This window comes from Erpetoichthys calabaricus, chromosome 2 (genome assembly GCF_900747795.2).
Source record: "Erpetoichthys calabaricus chromosome 2, fErpCal1.3, whole genome shotgun sequence".
Classification (NCBI taxonomy): Eukaryota; Metazoa; Chordata; class Cladistia; order Polypteriformes; family Polypteridae; genus Erpetoichthys; species Erpetoichthys calabaricus.
The window spans coordinates 166,537,276-166,559,183 of record NC_041395.2 but is presented as its reverse complement, the minus strand read 5'-3'; the positions used below and the strand labels follow the sequence as shown (position 1 = coordinate 166,559,183).

Sequence of the window (21,908 nt, the reverse complement as noted above, 5' to 3'; positions counted from 1 at the left end):
CTAGCTCCTCTCTTATTAGCAACATTCACAGAAGCCAGACACAATCAAATTCTACCTCAAACTTTTCACCAAGCAATAATCACCATTTTTACCTAAACAAAATAAGGAGTTATTACAATGTGCATCATACAGACCAATTTCACTTCTGAATAATGATGTTAAGATACTCTCCAAAGTCCTAGTTAGAAGGATGGAGAAAGTGCTGCCTTCGGTAATATCGCAAGATCAATCTGGGTTTATTAAAGGCCGACACTTAGCTTCCAATCTTCGACGCCTGTTTAATGTAATATATTCAACCACAAAGTCAAACAACCCAGAGATATAATTATCGTTGGATGCAGAAAAAGCATTTGATATGATTGAATGGAACTACCTTTTCACTACATTAGAGAAATTTGGGTTTGGCCCGAACATTTGTGCATGGATCAAACTACTGTATACCAATCCAGAAGCTTCAGTTTGTATTAATAACATTAATTCAGACTACTTTAACACTAGAATTACCAGAGCATATGAAAAAACTCGTAGATCCGGCCCACCTTAAATCCATTCGCACCTCTCCCTCAGCGTCTTTTGTCCTGTAAATTTGCCAATTAAGACAAGCAGCTTACTATTCCATCCCCCTACGCCGCAGAACATGAACAAAGTTCTCCCAGCTCATGCCTTGATTGATTATCTGGGAGTGAAGTGCTGGAGTTTTAGAGTGAAAATAATAGATCGTTATTTGGAACATATGCATTTCATGTGTGTTCCGTTTCTACAATAATCTGAGTAAACACATTGTTAAAACAGAAACATTTTTCATATTTTAGTAGTAAATGACACAATGTTGGCATAAACTATATAATGTGTGAAGCCTGAAGTCCAACGATCAAATAAACACTTTCACAAAAGGTTCAAGGACGATACAATAGCTTCTGTGGTGTAGCAGTAAAAATTTGCTGACATGTAATCATGAGTCCCCGGTTCGATTCCAACTGCCTCCTATATTTGCCGTTTTCAGTAGTGAGCTACTCTTATTGTTAACATTATACAGTACACACATACATTTGGCTTGCGTCTGTAACAGATGGTGTACATTTACAGGACTTGTAAAAGTTCGTTTTTTTTTTTCACTTTTATTCTCTCAGTCACGATCACGATACATACTACCACCCTAGGGATCTGATACTTTTAGTTTTTATTTGAAACTGGGAGTAACTGTAGATGTGGGTGGTGTTTTGAGGCAATGGAACTGGACATTCTCTAATCTGGAAGGATAAAAGCTGACACACAAACGCTGGTGAATCTGCCTTCTTCGTATCTCACCATCACTTGATTTGTTTTAATTCAGTTTTATTGAGTGTTCCTGCTCACACTGAATTAGTATGCGCCTTATGGTCTATGATGTCCAAAAAAAAAAAAAAAAAGAGACATAGTTATATATGATATTTGGAATTATTCATTTTATGACCTGTATAGTACATTTCGGAAAACATTGTGGCACGGATGCAACATTATTCAAATTGTTCATATTCATTCGCAATACACCACGTGTTTTTTTCCCCCGATCTTGCCAGTCCCCACATGGTTGAATCTGTTTCTTTTGTACTCCAGGACATGCAGAGGCAATAATAGTACAGAGAGGTCAGTTCAGCGCTATATGCAATCATCACATTGAAATGTTAACAGTTCACACACACACAAGGACCGTCCTTCCTACATTTACGACATGTGTACCTGTTGCATTCTGGTCTCAGAATTAATTTGAATAGAAGTGTGCTCTTCCCAATGAATTCTCAAGCATACAATATTAGATTAGACACCTTCCCTTTTATCATTGCAGATCAGTTTAAATACCTTGGGGTAAACATCACAAGTAAACGTAAAGCTCTTTATCAACAAAATTTCACCTTCTGTATGGAAAAAATTAAGCAAGACCTGCATAGATGGTCAACCCTTCATCTCACTCTAGCTGGAAGAATTAACATTGTTAAGATGAATATTCTTCCTAAGCTTCTCTTTTTATTTCAAAACATTCCAATATACATCAATAAATAATTTTTTAAGCAACTAGATTCAACCAGGGGCGGCACAGTGACACAGTGGTAGCACTGCTGCCTCGCAGTAAGGAGACCCGGGTTCGCTTCCCAGGTTCTCCTTGCGTGGAGTTTGCATGTTCTCCCCGTGTCTGCGGGGATTCCTCCAGGTGCTCTGGTTTCCTCCCACAGTCCAAAGACATGCAGGTTAGGTGGATTGGCGATTCTAACTTGGCCCTAGTGTGTGCTTGGTGTGTGTGTGTGTCCTACGGTGGGTTGGTGCCCTGCCCAGGACTGGTTCCTGCCTTGTGCCCTGTGTTGGCTGGGATTGGCTCCAGCAGACCCCCGTGACCCTGTGTTCGGATTCAACGGGTTGGAAAATGGATGGATGGATGGATGGATTCAACCATAACCTCATTTATTTGGAACTTAAAACATCCACATATCCAAAGAGCGACCCTACAAAGACCTAAGGCAGAAGGTGGCATGGCTCTACCTAACTTCAGTTTTATTACTGGGCAGCGAACATACAAGCTATAAAAACCTAGACATGGACACAAATAGATGAACATACACAGGCTTGGTCTGCAATAGAAATAAAATCCTGCGGTACTTCTTTATATTCCCTGCTTTGTGCCCCAATAAATGCAAGTTATTGCCAATATACTAACAACCCAATTGTGCTTCACTCACTCAGAATATGGAACCAATGTAGGAAGCATTTTAAGATAGAGAATATTTTATCTGTGGTACCTCTGCACAAGAACCACGTTTTTCAACCCTCGCAAACATATGCAGTTTTTAATATCTGGAAAACATTTGGGATTAATTCACTTAGAGATCTTTACATAGACAATGTCTTTGCATCCTATGAACAATTACATTCCAAATTTAACTTTCCAGCAACACATTTCGTTAACTATCTTCAAATCAGAAACTTTGTTAAACAGAACTTGCCCGATTTTCCTGAACTCCCACCTTCTATGCTGGAAAAAATATTGCTCAGTTTCGAGAACTCAGACAGCATTTCTGCAATATATAAAACCATTTTACAGTCCCTCCCTTTCAAATGTCCAAGTGGACAGTGGGAAAAGGATCTCTCACTCAATATATCAGAAAAGGAGTGGAAGGTAGCAATGCAGAGAATTCACTCGAGCTCGATATGCGCAAAGCATACAATTATTCAACTCAAAACTATATATCGAGCACATCTGTCTCGTTTTAAAATTGTCCAAAATGTTTCCAGGGCAAGATCCAACCTGCAAACGCTGCAATCAAGTTCCAGCCTCACTGGGTCACATGTTTTGGGCCTGCACCAAATTAACATCATTCTGGACCAAAATCTTTAAATGCCTTTCAGACAGCCTTGGTGTCACAATACCTTCTAACCCATTAACAACTGCGTTTGGTGTACTCCCAGATGGGCTTAAAAGTGGAGAAGGACAAACAAACTGTGATTGCCTTTACTACACTATTGGCATGTAGACTTATCTTGCTCTACTGGAAGAATCCTAACTCTCCTCTTTTAAGTCAGTGGGTAACTGATGCTTTATACTATTTGAAATTGGAAAAAGTCAAATTCTCACTTAAGAGTATTTGTGCAGAATTCTTTCAAAACCTGGCAGGATCTAATCAATAACATTTTAGATTAAGCTCTTAAAACACAGAGGAAGCGGATTCTTTTCCCATTTCTTTTTCTTCTCCAATTATCTTTATGCACTTATTAAACTCATCAATTTACTTATTTTTACTAGCTTTTGAGTTTTGCTCTGTCGGCCATGCTCTCTTTATCGGGGTGGGGGGGGGGGGGGGGGGGTGATTTGTTTTCAATCCTATTTTTGTAAAAATTGATCTATTTGTATGGAATGATTAAAATAAAATCAATAAAAAATTTTAAAAAAATGAAGAAAACTGATGTCCTTCAGTGGCCAAATCAGAGTCATGCACTCATATTTATCAAGTGTCTTAGAAGCTCTTTTAGGAATTGCGCTAAAAGCCCTACTAGGATAAGAAACTTTCTAACCTCAGAGCATGACATAAGTATTTACAAAGCATCCTAGCCCTAGTCACAGCCCCAGAGAAGTGCATGTCTGAGAATGAATGGCATCATAACACCGTAAGCCACAACGTGGAAGTCATGATGACATTTAATAGTTTTCTGATACTAACACTAGTGATAAGCAGTATGACCAAAATTCTATATCATGGCATTTTTCAAAATTATACTGGTTTCATGGTATTGGACGGTATTTTTTTTCCCATGCATAAGTGGATGTTAACCACATTTTCCACTGCAATTACTGGCTAAGAATAACCTATTGCACTGTCATGTGAATTGTACATTGTACAAAAAAACATTTTAATGTGCACACAAGTATTAATACAGGTTTGCATGGCCCCATAAAGTGATAGTTTTCAAGGGGGTGGCACTAATGAAGAGAAGGAATCACATTGCATGACATATAGAGCCTTTTTATCGAACAAATTTTGCAAACAACTTAAAATATAATTTTGACAACATTTTTCAACTATCCAAAGAGGCATTTAGACTTAGTAAAATATCCAGAGGTGCTTGTCATAAGGTGTATTGCACTGGACATGTCTTAGAAAAGGAATAAATAATAAATATTTTTTGTAAACCAACTACACTTTGTTAATGTTAACAATCTATGTCCACTGACACGTTAAAGTGACTTTTTAAACAACTTTACCATCTTTAAACTGCATAATATTTAAACTAATAAATAATAAAAATAAAATAAATAATAGTGCAACTTCCAGTAATAATACTATTACTTCCAAGACTTCAAGCCCAGGTGCATTACACAGTATTCACCAAATTAAAATAAAACAAGTGCATCTTGATGATGACATCTTACCAACTGAACCATCATTAAGGCAAACTGCATTAATATGGACCTTGCTTCAAGCTAAGCTATGTACATAAATAATAAAACTGCAACTTGCATTTATAATGTTATTTGTGGTACAGCCCTACGGAAGCGTATTAGGGCCACAGTCAAGAAAAATAATACGGTCACAGTGAAGAAAAAAAAACCATATGTCGAGAATAAGGTCGACATGTTGACTTTACAACAATTCTACTTTATTCTCGCCGTTTATGTCGAGATTAAAGTCGACATTTCCACTTTATTCTCAATTTATTTTGTCATTAAAGTAGAATGTCGTAAACTAAACTTCATCCTAAAATCAATGTTTAATTAACTAGATTTTCTCAAACCTGTCATAATTTAATGTAGCACATTAAATACTTTGTGTTAAGTGTTCCCCGACCCAGTTGTTAATCGCTACGTGCTTCTTAAACTGACTTCCTCTTGCACTAAGAGGAGGTGCAGACAGCGAAAACCGCACAGAATACATTCACTTCATGATATTCCTGCTCTCTGAAAATTTAGAATGCTAAGTTAAATACTTGATATCATTTTCATGATGAAATGCATTAAAGCAGGTATTAAACATGCAAGGTAGTGTGGCGGTAGTGCTACTCCCTCGCAGTAAGGTGTTCCCAGGTGTCCGTTCAGTGCAGAGAACTTTATGGCAAGTCTGACGTGGCTCCAGAAAACTGGATGTATAAATGGGTATCGCACAGGTCTTACCTAAATATTGTGTTAATATTGGGTTCGTGATCTGGTGGTCGGAGACAAAAACACAGAATTCAATGGATGTTCTTCTGAGCTGGGCTTTCTTTATTGCACATGCGCTGTCTCTGTCTGACATACCAAACTCCCAGTTCCTATCCTTCCTTTTTCTTTCTCCACATAACCAATCACCACACGATAAATGTCTTTGTGAAATTAAAACAAGCTATAAACTTAGACCACGGAGTGTTCAGCACTTTTAAAAAAATCTTCGTTGTACATGTTTAATTATGCCATCCATTCAGGGTTGCGCCCATCCCAGCAAGCATTCTATGCGAGGCAGGAGCAAATCCTGAACAGGGCGCCAGCACATCGCAGGCTGAATGCGAGCAATACATACACTAGCAGGGTCAATATAGCATAACAAAACCCCACATCCTACATGACTTTGAAAAAAACTGAAGCACGTCAAGTAAACCCACCAGAAAAACAAGCAAATTCAAGGCAGGGAACACCTGGGACCCCCATGCTGCGACGCAGCAGTGCACCCTCCACACCACCGTGCCCCCACATGATTAGTACATGCTTTAATGCATTTCATCATGAAAATGATATCAAGTATTTATCTTAGCATTCTAAATGTTCAGGGAGCAGGAATATCATGAAATTAATGTATTCTGTGTGGTGATCGCTGCCTGCGCCTCCTCTTAGTGCAAGAGAAAGTCATTTTAAGAAGCATGTAGCGATTAACATGGCTCGGGGAACACTTAACACAAAGCATTTAATGTGCTATATAACTTATGATGGGGTTTGAGAAAATCTAGTCAATTAAATATTCATTTTAAGATGAAGTTTAGTTTACTATGTTCTACTTTTAATGACAAATTACGAGAATAAAGTCAACATGTCGACTTTAATCTCGACATAAACGGCGAGAAAAAAGTAGAAATGTCGAGAATAAATTCAACATGTCGTCACACTATTACACAGTACCCAGGTACATTACACAGTATTGGAAAAAAAAAAAAAAAACAAGTACAACTTGGCTTGCAGTATTATCCAGTAGTATAGAAACAGTATTCACACATCTGAACATAATAGTCCACATCCGACCTTTTAAAACCAAAATATCTCCAGACAACAGACACGGCTCCTTTTTTCGGCAAAAGTTCTTCTGTGTCATCATGTTCAACTTTATCGTCTGCTACAGCTTCAGTTTCAAAATGTTCTCTGTCCATTTTCACCGTTCAATACCTCCATTAACGCATGTACTCCGTTGCATGTGTGTTTAGCGGTGCAGCAGTGAAAAATTACCCCCTTAAACAGTTTCCCACTGCGCCACGTTCTGAACGTTGTTTAGGCTATTTAAACCGGTGTTGTGGTATAAGAAAAATCCATATCATAACAAAAATAAAAAACGGTTTTTGGTATGAACCAGTATAGCGCCCAGCACTAACACACACTAAGGATTCAACACAAAGATGATCATTAAAATATGAAGAACAACAATAAGAAGGATAAGAAAAAGAACAACAATAGGAAAAAAGAGACTATTCAAAGTAATAGGAAAATAATAATAATAATAATAACAATGATAGGAAGAACACGATAAACATAGGGCAGGACATTGCACTAAGCAGAGTTGTTTCATGTGGCATTCATACAAATATTATAAGGACTGAGTAATAGGTTTTAATAAATAATTGAGGGAATGAAGAGAATCACAAATAGTGAAAATCAAGAAAATTATCCAGTTAGCTTGCAGGAACTTAAAAACAGTGTTTTAGAAAGAAACAAACATGATTATTAATTGCTGCTGAAAGCTTTTAATTATTGCTTGCAATACTGAATTTTACTCTCACAGTCTGAGTGATCTGCCTGACTTTTGTAAATACAGTGCTGTGACAATGTCAAATGAATCTGAAATCAGTCAATTTTTTGCAAATGAAACTGGTAATAAAAAGTCTTATTGGTGTACATCTAATAATAAATTAAATGTGAAACCTGGCTGATGAAATTGCAATATCTGCACATAATTTATTAATGTCAAAAATGTAAAATGCATATATTGTTGCTGTCAAGTCCATGGTAAAGATAACTTTACACCTGGTGCTTCAATCTGCATAGTATGAAGCTTTTGAACATATTAAACCTCAAAAGTGATGAATATAATGTACAGGCTCTAATTTAGTTTGCTTTAAGAAGGGTACTGTGTACCTACACTGAAGAACTTTATACTGTATATACACTGTATATATATCAGCTACCTGTTGTCACTTCTCTGGATTAGCAACCAAAGAACAAGGAAAACACAGGTGTGATTTAACTCCTGAATATAGAAAGCTATAAATATCATTCCCTATTGCCTATTCATATCCTAATGGTTTGAAACAACATGGCTCGTTTGCCACTACTTTGAAGACTATGCAAATGGTCATATATGCTTTAAGGAACTGGCAGGACTTTTTGCCTATGATGACTGAATGGCTCATGAGCCAATTAGGTTCCCAAGAGCCATTTTCTTGGAACTATGTGTTGAATTGAGCCAGACATTAGAAAGACAGACGTGCAAAATCATAGTGGCTTAGTGGCCTACGTCAGCCCATGATTCATTTATTCTGAAGCAAATCGTGCTGGCAGATGACTTGTTGGTAAGGTAACTAGCAGAACCTTCAGTTTTTCATATGGTATATACTATTCATTGTAACAGCATGTGCCATGTGATAGTGGCTACCTCCTCAGATGCTTGCACCTTATGCCTTTCAAAGACCCCGCAGCGCAGAAAAGAGATTAAATTTAAAAAGTTTTTACATATTATTATAAATGTGAAGAGCACACTATAAGACTCCTTAAATGCAGGTGGCAATGTCAGGAGATGTCAGGTGGGAGGCTGTTCTACCAGCCAATGAAGGTCTGCAGCATAATGATGGCATTTGTACAAGGTTGATTAGCATAGTCTATATATGGTTGTTTCTGGATGACACAGGAGCATAGTTCGAGGCATGCTCTTGAATGCACATTTACAAGATGATTGTAATTTATAAAGTGTAAATTGTGGCCTTGGAAAGTCATCACATTATTTTTTTGAGATTAATGTGGACTGTTTAATGTATTAAAAAATATTGTTGCATTCAGGGCTGGCAATGAGGCAAATGCCTCAGACAGTGCTTTGGTCAGAGCGGCATTTTCATCTATTTTTTTTTTTAATATTATGAAACAATAACACAAATAAGTTAAGTGTGCTCCTAAAGCATTACATACACATCCAGTACCATATTTATGTACTACCTTTAAAAATTTTACAAAATAAAATTGTCATTTAAAGGGTTAACAATTTGATATATTACAAGGTTCACAATGATACACCACATATCAGTACATAGCACTGTTGTTCATTTTCTTGATTTATACATACTAACATAGATGCAGGTGAGTGGGAGGAAAGGGGTGGGGAGGGGGATTTACAGCAGAGAGAACTTGAAAAGGTAAAAATTATGCTGCTTTTTTTTTCACTTCATGTTTCTATAAGAAGAGCGAAACAAAGTCATAACACATTTGTGCTAAATAAGCTATCCTTGAGTGGCACTAAGAGCCAAATTTAGTCTCTAATATCTCTGTATTTGACTCGCCGGTCTGCCAGCCAACTTACAATGCTGACTGCCCTCATTTAAAGACAAAATTCTACAAAATAGGAGTGTAATGATTATCCTTACCCATGATTAAAGTTTGCAGTATCTTCGCTAATTTATGTAAAGAATGTAACAAGACCATCCAAGTATTACACACTGTCAGTTTGTAAGCGAGATACCAGCTACAGAGATCTTTTTTAGTGTGCCTGGAGCTAAAGGTGCACTTAGAGCAGTGTTTTCTAACCATTTTTCTGTGGTGGAACACTTTTTTGTAATCCAAAATATCCCAAAGCACACCACGATTTTACCAACCTTAAACGTGTGAAATCTATACAAGTGCTAAACTGTCCAAAAGGGCGGGACGGGAGATTGCTGTTCACAGACACAACATTTAGTGAATACTTTGGATGCATTTTCCAGCTGCTTCGTCTCTTTGCCTGCTCATACAGGCGGTCCTCCCTCCGCCTTACTCCACTTACCCAAGGTCAGAGTTAACTTGTATGCCCACTGTCCCTTGGCTCTGTGAGAGATGCTACAGAACATGCAAACAGGCAGATAGACCCCCAACATGTCTCCTGACTGCTACACTACACTCCTTTGTGTTCAAAACAGCGATCACTGAGTTGCTTTTATCTTGGCTTATCCAGGTAGTCCGACCTCCTCAGACAGATCTTGACCACCTGAGGAGCGTGTCTCACTCATATCAGGACCCAGGGGAACTACACTGTTATTTCCATGGTGCACCAGTTGAAAAGCACTTGTGTAGAGTAGAATTACCAAGTCATTGATAGTGATGGACAACTGAGTATAGAGATACAGTAATCCCTCGCTATATCGCGCTTCGCCTTTCGCGGCTTCACTCCATCGTGGATTTTATATGTAAGCATATTTAAATATATATCGCGGATTTTTTGCTGGTTCGCGGATTTCTGCGGACAATGGATCTTTTAATTTCTGGTACATGCTTCCTCAGTTGGTTTGCCCAGTTGATTTCATACAAGGGACGCTATTGGCAGATGGCTGAGAAGCTATCCAACTTACTTTTCTCCGTCTCTGTCTTGCGCTGACTTTCTCTGATCCTGACGTAGGGGGATTGAGCAGGGGGGCTGTTCGCAAACCTAGACGATACGGACGCTCGTCTAAAAATACTGAAAGATTATCTTCACGTTGCTACCTTCTGTGCAAGCTGCTTCCTGAAGCGACATGCTGCACAGTGCTTCGCATTCTTAAAAGCTCGAAGGGCACGTATTGATTTGTGCTTGTTTGTTTTTCTCTGGCTCTCTCTCTCTCTCTCTCTCTTTCTCTGCTCCTGACGGAGGGGGTGTGAGCTGCCGCCTTCAACAGCTTTGTGCCGTGGTGCTTCGCATACTTAAAAGCTAAACAGCCCTATTGATTTGTTTGCTTTTTTTCTCTATCTCTCTGACATCTGCTCCTGACTTGAAGAGGAAGATATGTTTGCATTCTTTTAATTGTGAGACGGAACTGTCATCTCTGTCTTGTCATGGAGCACAGTTTAAACTTTTGAAAAAGAGACAAATGTTTGTTTGCAGTGTTTGAATAACGTTCCTGTCTCTCTACAACCTCCTGTGTTTCTGCGCAAATCTGTGACCCAAGCATGACAATATAAAAATAACCATATAAACATATGGTTTCTACTTCGCGGATTTTCTTATTTCGCGGGTGGCTCTGGAACGCAACCCCCGCGATGGAGGAGGGATTACTGTACTTACTCTTTCAATTTAATTACGGCCCTATGCACTAGTAATTTCCCGGATCTGCTGCTTGCGATGAATCTTGCTGTGCTTTTGGATAAACACAAATATCAACTCTGTTTTTCACATCTCAGTCTTTCCAAACAATTCGTCACATGTTGGTTTATTATATATGCGAGCATGATCGTTCAGATTCATATAGAAATCCAAGAAAACTTCTTTATTCATGTTTTTCAGATAAATTTCATGTAAAGTGCGATACTTTTGGACGTATGGATTTGTATCTATTATTGGCTGTAGAATTTCTAATACGTCCGATCGTTTAACTCTTTTGATTCTATGTTGCATCGCTTCTCCGTGATCATAACTATAAACCAAATGAATTGTGGTTTCTTTGAAATTCAACTTGTAGTAGCTCTGTCATATCACCTATGTCCATATATTCAATCTCTTTTTGCTGTTCCATTATTTTACCGAGTAATAATTTCTGCTTGTTAGCACTAATGCGATCTTTACTATCAGGTTTTTGAGACTTTCGAATTTTAGTACTTTCATAATCTCTAATCTGCTCTGCATGTGTATCGTGCCAACGTTTTTGAACCTCTTTACGATGTTCTACTTTGTCTTCTACTCTTTGTCTTTTCTTCTTTTACTGTTTGTCTTTTATTTCTGCCCCTGCTTGGACCTGTTAGGTTTTCACTTCATCTCTTGGCACAAAGTCTTGTCTCGCGGGACGTGAAATTATCTCTCTGAAAATGTCTCGTCTCGTCCTAAGATTTTCTTATATAATAGAAAGATTACTTTTTTTAATTCCTTTGTGTTCATTCTACATTAAATGTATGATTCAATGTATATTTACTTCATGATTTATGTATTAATTTTATAATAACATGTTTTAATGTTAGATGTGATTAATCCTGATCAATTACACACATTTATGGAATTAATTAGTTAAAATTTTTTTAATCGATTCTCAGCCCTAGTAAACTGCATACAAATATGTGCATGCCAAGTTTTATAAGTCAGATTTTTTTTGATGGCACGCAAAGTTTCCTGTTTTTTGGCATACACATACTGTCATGCTTGAATCCATGCAAAGCTTCATAAAAAATAAAGTGACAACCAAGGATAGGATTTTCTTTTGTTTTTTGCATTTTAAGGAAATAGATGAGGGCTCCTGAACTGAGAGGGGGGGGCCCACAAAGGTGTCCACTTACATAGGTACTCACTGAAATTACAGATCTACAAGAACCCCAAAAAGTAATCATCATCAGTAAAACAAAAATTACAGTTGGAATGAAAGCTGTCAACCCGACTAGGAGAAGAAACCAATGGCCCGATGACAGTTGTCTAACTGATGGTGAAAGTTTGCACCAAGGAGCAGAAGCAACTGAAAACACCTAGACAATGATGAACGTGGCATTAAATGTATGTTTGACTTGATCTCTGCCTGTTGAGAGCATGTTCATATGTTGTATGAGATCAACCATGTGCCATGAGAGGCTTTCAACTCTAGCTCTAATTTTAATAGAGCACAATGTTCAAATGTTGTTGGAACTGAAGGATGTATTGGCTGCAATTGTAGTAGTCAAAGGCCGCAGAGATTTTGAAACTTACAAAAATACCTTTATGGGCCATTATGTGTTCGTTTTTAATTTATATTATGTAGACTTATTTTTTTTTTACTATTACAATGTGCAATTTGTATTTTTTATTTACCATTGGCATCTTACATTTGTTTTGTGTTTTATTTACTTTTTACTTGTTTAGATTTTTAAAATGTACTTTATGTTGTTGTTTTTCTATACAAATTTATTTATTGTGTTGTATTTATATGATCAGTTTTTCGCAAATTGAAATGATGGTTTTGCATTTATTATATTCCCCTGTTAATCTTATTAATTTAGACTTTGGGCTAAAACAATCATAATAAACTTTACCATGGGGGGTATTGGTGATTTGGAGGGCCCCATGGAGTTTTTTTGCCCAGGGCCTTCAGTGTCCTTAGAATCACTGCTGTAAAGTAGTTTGAAACAGTTTGGCCAAATGTCAAAATGTGGATGTAAAATCAAGTCCGAACAACAGGTATCAAAAATGTTTTACATATGACCTTTACATGTGCGACTTAATGAAAATAAATTTACCATTTTTGTCATAAAACCGTAAGCTACTTGCCACTGTAACAGTTTCTTTTGCAAAAGAAACATTCTTTCAGAAACTGATTTTTGAGCACAGGGCACAGCATGCCAATGCTGGACATAGACCCAAAAGCCATTTTATAATTTTCAATGAGCCTAACATGCAGCTCTTTATGGAAGAGGCATAAATACCACATTTAAACCAATGCTACGGATGTGCACACTACTGATTGATGATGATCCGGCTGCGAATGATACCCAGGTCTCTGGAGCTGACAGACAACATTGCAAAGCGCCAGTGCAAAAGTCCATCGGAATTTAAGGGAAGACTGATGCTAGTTAGCATGGTTTCTGTATTGTATTTAGACTACTGGATGATACTTAGTTTAAAAAAAGATCAAACAAAAGGTGACCCTACAGTTAAATGTAAGTGTGTTCTGGAGCTTGTCAGAATAAAATGTAACTGTTTTCATTTCTGTTTAAAATTTAGGATCACTTCGAAAGAAATTAATAATCAACTGCAAGAATTCACGTGGTGCTTTCTTTCTCTGCATACACATAAAGAAAGCTGCTGCACTTTTAGATCGCTGAACACTCTCCTCAACCACCCGCACACTATGCCCACAACTTCTGTTCTGAAGCGCGCTGAATTGAGGTTTGTGCCCAAGTTTACCAGGAGCTTCATCTGACCACCACTGGCGCAATCCTTATCCAATACCAAAAGCAATAGAAAACAAAAATGCCGCTTTTAATAACCGGCGAACCTGCCTTCTGACAACGTTAACAGCAGCCGCTGTTCGGAGAATGACGCTGAAGTGGGGAGCAGTGTAAAATATCACTGTGCTGTAAAAGCCATTCCCCAAAAGCCCGGAATGCTATAGTAGCGCAAACTAGTTGAGAAACCGTTAAAAGCCCAACTGTGTTTTTCTAAGTTACATTACTCTCAAACTCGCGCCATCCGTATTGGATGCTTATACGCCCATCTTTCGTAAAAATGAAAAAAGGCAGGCAAGTCCCTCACTCTATGACAGGGGGCATCACTTGACTGATACCCCCCCCCCCCCCCGAATATTTTTGCAAACGTATAATCATTTTTCAAACATGTTAATGATTTTACATGATATCCTTTTAAAATGTACGAATTATACTAAAATGAACCAAAAATTATTTACCAGTTATGGCTGTAAACTGCTGAATTAACCCCTTCAGTCCCGGAGTTGAACTGTCCCCGCGCGCCGCCATCTTACTGCTCCTGCCGAAAAACAACACTCTAAAACGCATGCGCATTGAAGGAGGCGACGTTTTGACCTCCGGCTCCGCCTCTCGTGAGGTATATACAGGACGGGTTGAAAGCCCCGGAGGATGCTGGGCATTGTAGTTTATGCTAATGAGCAATCGATACAGAGACGTTAATAAAAGGAAATTAAAATGAGTGCTTTTTATGTGTTTTTTTCCCAATACAGCATGTACACAAATTCGGAAAAAATGTATTGACAAACTGTTAATTCTTCTTTTCTGATTTAGCTGGCAGTGCCATTTATCATCATGAGTGATGCCTGTCAACAAGCAATCCACTGCATACACAACCCTTACAGATATAACAGTTCCTAATAATATTTACATTAGATTAGATAAAATAAACTTTATTAATCCAAAGGGGAAATTTAGATGCATACAGTAGCAGAAACATAAAAACCAAAGGTACAGTATCATTGAACAAAGAATACAGCAAATCAAGCAAGCGATAAATAAATATGTATCTTGTGCAGAAATTTCAAAATTAATTTAAGAGAAAGCATTGAACTGAAAGCATTTGCACAAACTAACATAATAATAAATATAATGATCATTTTCAATATCTGGTTGAAAATCCTTTATAGTCAATGACTGCCTGAAGTCTGGAACCCATGGTCAGCTCCAATTGCTGAGTTCTCACTCTAGTGATGCTTTGCCAGGCCTTTACTGCAGCTGTCTTCAGTTATTGCTTGTTCATTGAACTTTCTGCCATCAGTTTTGTCTTCAGCAAGTGAAATGTATGTCCAATTGGGTTGAGGTCACTTGATTGATTTGGCCTTTGAAGAATATTCCACTAGTTTGCTTTGAAAATCACTTGATTTGCTTTTATAGTATGTTTTAGCTCATTGTTAATCTGTACTGTGAATCGTTGTCCTAATAGTTTGACAGCATTTGGCTGAATCTGAGCAGATAGTATAGCCCTATACGCTTCAGAATTCATCATGCTACTTCTGACAGCTGTCATATCATCAGATCAGATATTCATCAGACCATGAGTCATTTCTTCTCTTCTCCATACTCTTCTCTTTCCAACATTCTGGTATATATTGATCTTAGCTTCCTTTTTCCAAGAAGATTGCTCCAGAACTGGACAGTATTTTAAAAAATATTTTCTGGCTATGTCTTATCTGTCCTTCATATGCTTGAGGCTTACCAGTGGTTTGCACCTTGTGGTAAACCCTCTATATTTACTTTAATGAAGTCTTCTCTTGATTGTAAACTTTTGGCAATAATAGGTCTACCTCCCGGAGAGTTTTCTTGGTTTAGCTAAATGTTGTGAAGAGGTTTTTCATCACCAAGGATGGAATTCTGCAATCATCAAGCTCAGTTGTCTTCTGTGGTTTTTCAGGTCTTCTGGAGTTTTCGAGTTCGAGTTGTGTTCCTTTGTTTTAAAAATATACCAGATAGTTGATTTGACCACTCCTTGTGTTTCTGCTATCTCCCTAAAGGGTTTGTTTTGTTTTTTAGCCAGATGAAGGACTGTTTTTACTTGCATGGATACCTCTTTGAACCTCACATTGACAGTTCACAGTGGCAGCTTCCAAATACACACTCCACAAACTCCACACTTGGAATCAATTCCAGACCTTTTACCTACTTAATAATTATAATGAAATAATGAGGGAACTGCTCCTACCTGGATATGGAGCAGCTTGTCAGTCAAATGCCCAAATACTTTTGAGACCGTGGAAATGGGGGAGCTATGTAGAAAAATGGCTGTCATTCCTAAAATGCACATACAATATTTTTCGTAAACCCCTTAAAGTAAAACTGAAAGTCTACACTTCAATCATGTAACAATTGCTTTATTTCAAATCCTTGGATTGGATCTTGGATAGGAGAGCTATAGCACCACTATTTGCCACAACCAGGAGGCGGCCTGACCGTACAGATCATTCACCCATTTTGGAGAATGGCAGGCCCAACCACCTGCCTCAGGAAAATAATGACAACACTATTTTACAGGAAGGCCTCAACATCTACTACCACCATCATGGACAGTACCCTGCTGCACAAATGCCAAGCTAGCCACATTTGATGGGAAAGAAGACTGGCAGATATTTTTTGCTTCTTTTGAGAGGGCAGCATGTAGGCATGCATGAACTGGGGCTGAATAAGTGGATGGCTATATGAAAGACTCAGAGGGCCAGCTATGCATTATGTGTGTTCACTCCCTGAACACATTCAAGAAGGCTATGCCCTTCTGGTGGAGCAGCTGACCCAGTGGTTTGGACAGGTGGACCCCCCCACCACCATTTGCCGATTTGGTGAGCTTCACTAACAAAAGGATTCCGGGGCAGAGTCTGCAGAGGAAGTGTGTCGTCTAATGACATTAGCATATCCTGGAGTAAATTTGGACCTGCAGGACCTGTTAGCCACTGATATTTTTCTGAAGGGGCTTCACAACCAGCGTATGGCTTATGAAGTCATGAATAAAGATCCAACAACTCTATCCAAAGCACAAAGGTTAGTTGAGGTGCATGAACATAATTACAGAGTAATACTTGCCAGAGAACCCAAGGCAAGGGGATGGGTTAGACGTGTTTACTGGGGCGATGAGGACATGGATGTTACTCCAAATACTGCCCTATGTCGTCAAGAAAACCCTAGTCAACTATCTGTGACCAGGGATCAGAGTCAAGATATACTTAATAAAGTGGAGAGACTTCAGGTAACTCTGGATGATGTCCTAAATCATAGTGGGCCCCCTTCCCATGAGCCACCCTCATACCCAAGGGACAGATTGTCCAGTATTCGACCAGAAATGGACTGAGAAAGGACCAGTGCACACCAGCCACCTAGCCCTAGCAGAACAACCCGGCTTCATTCACCAAACCCATCTTCTGTTGGCAAAGGAGTTTCCTACTCCTGTGGTGAAGAAGGCCATTTCAGACACGAGTACAGAAAGTCAGAAATACAAGTTAACTCGGTCCCAGATGAATCATGTCCTAGAGTCTGTGATGGAAGTGTTAAGAGGCTGACCAACTTATCTGTTGCCAGTATGGGAAAGATGGCTGCACCAAGACCAAGCCTACATATTTCAATCACCATAAACAATTTGCCTATTCAAGCTATTGTGGATACAGGAGCTGAGGTCACCATCATTTCATTAGAACTACATGAGAAGCAGAGATTGGGAGAACTATTAGCCTCCACAACAGTGCTGCTGCGTAATGCAGTCAGGAAAGGAGATGTTCGCTATAAAAGGGACAATAGTGAAGTTAAAAATTGGCTGAAAATTATGAAGATGGGAGGTCTATGTTGCTCCTATCCAAGATCAACTTCTCCTAGGCTTAGATTTCATGTTGGCCTCAAGCATGACCATTCATGCAGGAGGTAAGGTCTTCATTGGAGGCGAATCCATGCCCACTTGTATAGTGGAAAGAGCTATAGTGGAGTATGCTGTATCCTGCGAACATCTAGAGCACGCATCAACAGTCCCTCCGTGTAGTGAACTTGATGTATGGGGGACTGTTGAAGATCCAAGGCCTGGTGTTACAGGCCAAGTTTAGCAGATGGCATATCATCTGGTACTGTGCTGGTTCAAATAGAAAACTATATACCTGTTAGTGTGTGCCATCTTTCACTACGGGAGGCAGAACTTCCACTGGGGCACATCAATTGACTCAGGCGCCGCCGAGAGTGGCAGCCTTTTCAGCAGCTCCGTGTACGACTTTATTTTTCTACCTTTTATTTTTCTCTTTATTATTTTTTATTGATAACTCCTATCACTTTCTTTTATGTGGATTCGTTCCCTGGACACTTTTACTTTTACAACGTGGACATGGATTTTTACATGCCGAGACTTGTCTATTCAAGTAGTCAACTTCAAGCGCTGAGAACAAATGCCAGTGTCGGTGTGGTTCCCTACTTACCTGACGAGGTAAGAAGGTGGTATCGTGGCAGCAGAGCCGGCACTAAGCTAAAAATGAAGCGGCTTGCGAGAAAGTGGCGTTTTAAGCCTTCTGTGCCTTCTGTGATCCTGGGAAATGTGAACTCACTACCAAATAAGATCGACGAACTGGCTGCGCTGGTGAAAAATGTCAGAACCTACAGAGAATGCAGTTTGTTGTGCTTTTGTGAAACGTGGCTAACTACCACCATCCCAGATGCTAACGTGGAGCTACCTGGGTTTAGCACAGTTAGAGTGGACAGAGACGTAAGTACCTGCAGGAAGCACAAAGGAGGAGGACTCGCTCTCTATGTCAATACAAAGTGGTGTAACTCTGGACATGTAAACGTCAAAATCTCCACTTGCTGCAGGGACATCGAACTGTTGGCCGTAAGTTTGCATCCCTATTACTTGCCCAGAGAGTTTGGACATGTCATTGTTGTTATTGTTTACATCCCTCCTCGGGCGGACGTGGAGATAGTGAGTGACATCGTCCATTCTGCTGTTGCTAAGTTACAAACGCAGCACCCTGAGGCACTTGTGCTAATCACTGGGGATTTTAACCATGTGACGCTGGACAAAACATTACCCGCCTTCTCCCAGTATGTGGACTGTAACACCCGGGGAAATAAGACTATTGACTTACTGTATGAAAACGTTAAAGACGCATACAGCGCCACCCCGCTGCCTGCGCTTGGGGAAGCAGATCATAACCTGGTTCTGCTTCAGCCTCACTACAAACCAAGAGTGAGGGAGCTACCTACAACCACACGGTCATTCAGGAAGTGGTCCCCTGAAGTAGAGCAGGCGCTGAGGGACTGCTTTGGAACTACGGACTGGGATATCCTGCAGGGATCACATAGTGAGAACATTGAGGAGGTTGTTGACTGCACTACTGACTACAGCAACTTCTGTATGGACATTGTAGTTCCAGTAAGAACAGTACGCTGCTATGCTAACAACAAGCCATGGATTAAAAGTGACATCAAGGGTCTTTCGGAACCAGAAGAAAAGGGCTTTTAAAGGCAGTGATCAGCATGAGCTCAAGCGCGTGCAGAAGGAACTCAAAGTCCAGCTCAGGGCGGCGAAGGAGCAATACAGGAGAAAGCTGGGGCAGAAGTTGCAGAATAACAGCATGAAGGAAGTGTGGGATGGGATGAAGATCATCACTGGCTGCAGCTCGAAGCGGGGTGCCACCATCGAGAGAGACGTGAAGAGAGCAAACCAAATGAATAACTTCTTTAACAGGTTTGACCACCCTAACCCTCTCTCACCTCGGAGTACTACACCCTCCACCCATCCTTCTGCTGATACCAGCATAGGAGAGACATCCCCACCCACAATTACAGCAGCGCAGGTGAGCAAAGAGCTGAGGAGACTTCGTGCCAGCAAAGCAGCGGGTCCAGATGGAGTATCACCATGACTGCTGAAGGTCTGTGCACTGGAGCTGGGGAGTCCTCTACAGCGCATCTTCAACCTGAGCCTGGAACAGGGGAGAGTCCCGAGGCTTTGGAAAACATCTTGTATCACCCCAGTCCCAAAGGTATCACGTCCTAGTGAGCTGAACGACTTCCGACCTGTCACTCTGACGTCACATATGATGAAGACCATGGAGCGGCTGCTGCTTCACCACCTGAGGCCACAGGTACACCATGCCCTTGACCCTCTGCAGTTCGCATACCAGGAGAAGGTGGGAGCAGAGGATGCCATCATCTATATGCTACACCGATCCCTCTCCCATTTGGACAGAGGCAGTGGTGCTGCTCCTTAGGGACAAGCTGACAGAGATGGGAGTAGATTCATACCTAGTGGAATGGATCGTGGACTATCTTACAAACAGACCTCAGTATGTGCGTCTCGGGAACTACAGGTCTGACATTGTGGTCAGCAACACAGGAGCGCCGCAGGGGACTGTGCTTTCTCCGGTCCTGTTCAGCCTATATACATCGGACTTCCAATATAACTCGGAGTCCTGCCATGTGCAAAAGTTCGCTGACGACACTTCTATCGTGGGCTGCATCAGGAGTGGGCAGGAGGAGGAGTATAGGAACCTCATCAAGGACTTTGTCAAATGGTGTGACTCAAACCACCTAACAGACCTGAACACCAGCAAAACCAAGGAGCTGGTGGTGGAGTTTAGGAGGCCCAGGCCCCTCCTGGACCCCGTGATCATCAGAGGTGACTGTGTGCAGAGGGTACAGACCTATAAATACCTGGGAGTGCAGCTGGATGATAAATTGGACTGGACTGCCAATACTGATTCTCTGTGCAAGAGAGGACAGAGCCAGCCATACTTCCTTAGAAGACTGGCGTCCTTCAACATCTGCAATAAGATGCTGCAGATGTTCTATCAGATGGTTGTGGCGAGTGCCCTCTTCTACGCAGTGGTGTGCTGGGGAGGCAGCATAAAGAAGAAGGACGCCTCACACCTAGACAAACTGGTGAGGAAGGCAGGCTCTATTGTAGGCATTGAGCTGGACAATTTGACATCCGTGGCAGAACGATGGGCGCTCAGCAGGCTCCTATCAATTATGGAGAATCCACTGCATCCACTAAACAGTATCATCTCCAGACAGAGTAGCAGCTTCAGCGACAGACTGCTGTCACTGTCCTGCTCCACTGACAGGCTGAGGAGATCGTTCCTCCCCCAAACTATGCGACTCTTCAACTGCACCCGGGGGGGGGGTAAATGTTAACATTATTCAAAGTTATTGTCTGTTTTTACCTACATTTTTATTACTCTTTAATTTAATATTGTTTTTTTTTTTGTATCAGTATGCTGCTGCTGGAGTATGTGAATTTCCCCTTGGGATTAATAAAGTATCTATCTATCTATCTATCTATCTATCTATCTATCTATCTATCTATCTATCTATCTATCTATCTATCTATCTATCTATCTATCTATCTATCTATCTATCTATCTATCTATCTATCTATCTATCTATCTATCTATCTATCTATCTATCTATCTATCTATCTATCTATCTATCTATTGAGTAGGCAGGACATTGGCACTAACCCAGCTTTCATACAAGATGTACAAAATTGGAATACACCCACATGTATCAAGGAGCTACAGATATTCCTTGGACTTTGCAACTATTACCGGTGATTTGTACCAGCATTTGCAGAAATTGCCAGTCCAATGACCCAGCTAGCATTCAAGGAGTTGAAGAAAAGGTTGACACCAGCACCAATATTGGCTAACCCTGTGCCTTAAGGGACCTTTATACTAGATACAGATGCTTCCAACTTTAGCATCGGTGCAATAGTTTCCTAGCTGCAAGAGGAAGTTGAAAGGGTAATTGCGTATACCAGGTCATGTTTACAAAGCACCCAGCAGCGTTACTGCACAACAAGAAAGGAGCTGCTTGCTTTGGTAATGCTTACAAGGCACTTTAGGACGTCATTTTCTCATTCATACTGATCAAGGCCGTAATTTTGAAAGTGACATGTTCACAGAAGTTTGCCGTCTGTTGCAGATAACAAAAACAAGAACTACCCCATATCATCCCTCCAGCAACGGTCAGGTGGAACGTTTTAACAGAATCCTCTTCCAGATGGTTAGGTGCTATGCTGATGAAAATCAAAAGAATTGGGACCAGGGCTTGCTTCTACTCA

General features: G+C 40.1%; 2 protein-coding genes across 2 annotated transcripts in view; one reads left to right on the top strand and one right to left on the bottom strand.

Moving 5' to 3' along the window:
* Window positions 1-14,379, bottom strand: part of ubxn7 (UBX domain protein 7) — a 143,181-nt gene extending 128,802 nt beyond the window's left edge. The window contains exon 1 of the mRNA XM_028825689.2: window positions 14,269-14,379. Within this exon, the coding sequence (XP_028681522.2) occupies window positions 14,269-14,377 (109 nt within the window). The 5' untranslated portion in view covers window positions 14,378-14,379. The remainder of the gene's footprint in view (window positions 1-14,268) is intronic.
* LOC114669508 (presenilins-associated rhomboid-like protein, mitochondrial) overlaps window positions 1-21,335 on the top strand; it is a 1,019,231-nt gene extending 997,896 nt beyond the window's left edge. Inside the window, exon 11 of the transcript XR_007934129.1 lies at window positions 21,323-21,335. The gene's annotated coding sequence lies outside the window, so the exon portion shown is untranslated. The remainder of the gene's footprint in view (window positions 1-21,322) is intronic.
* Window positions 21,336-21,908: the final 573 nt, after the last annotated feature.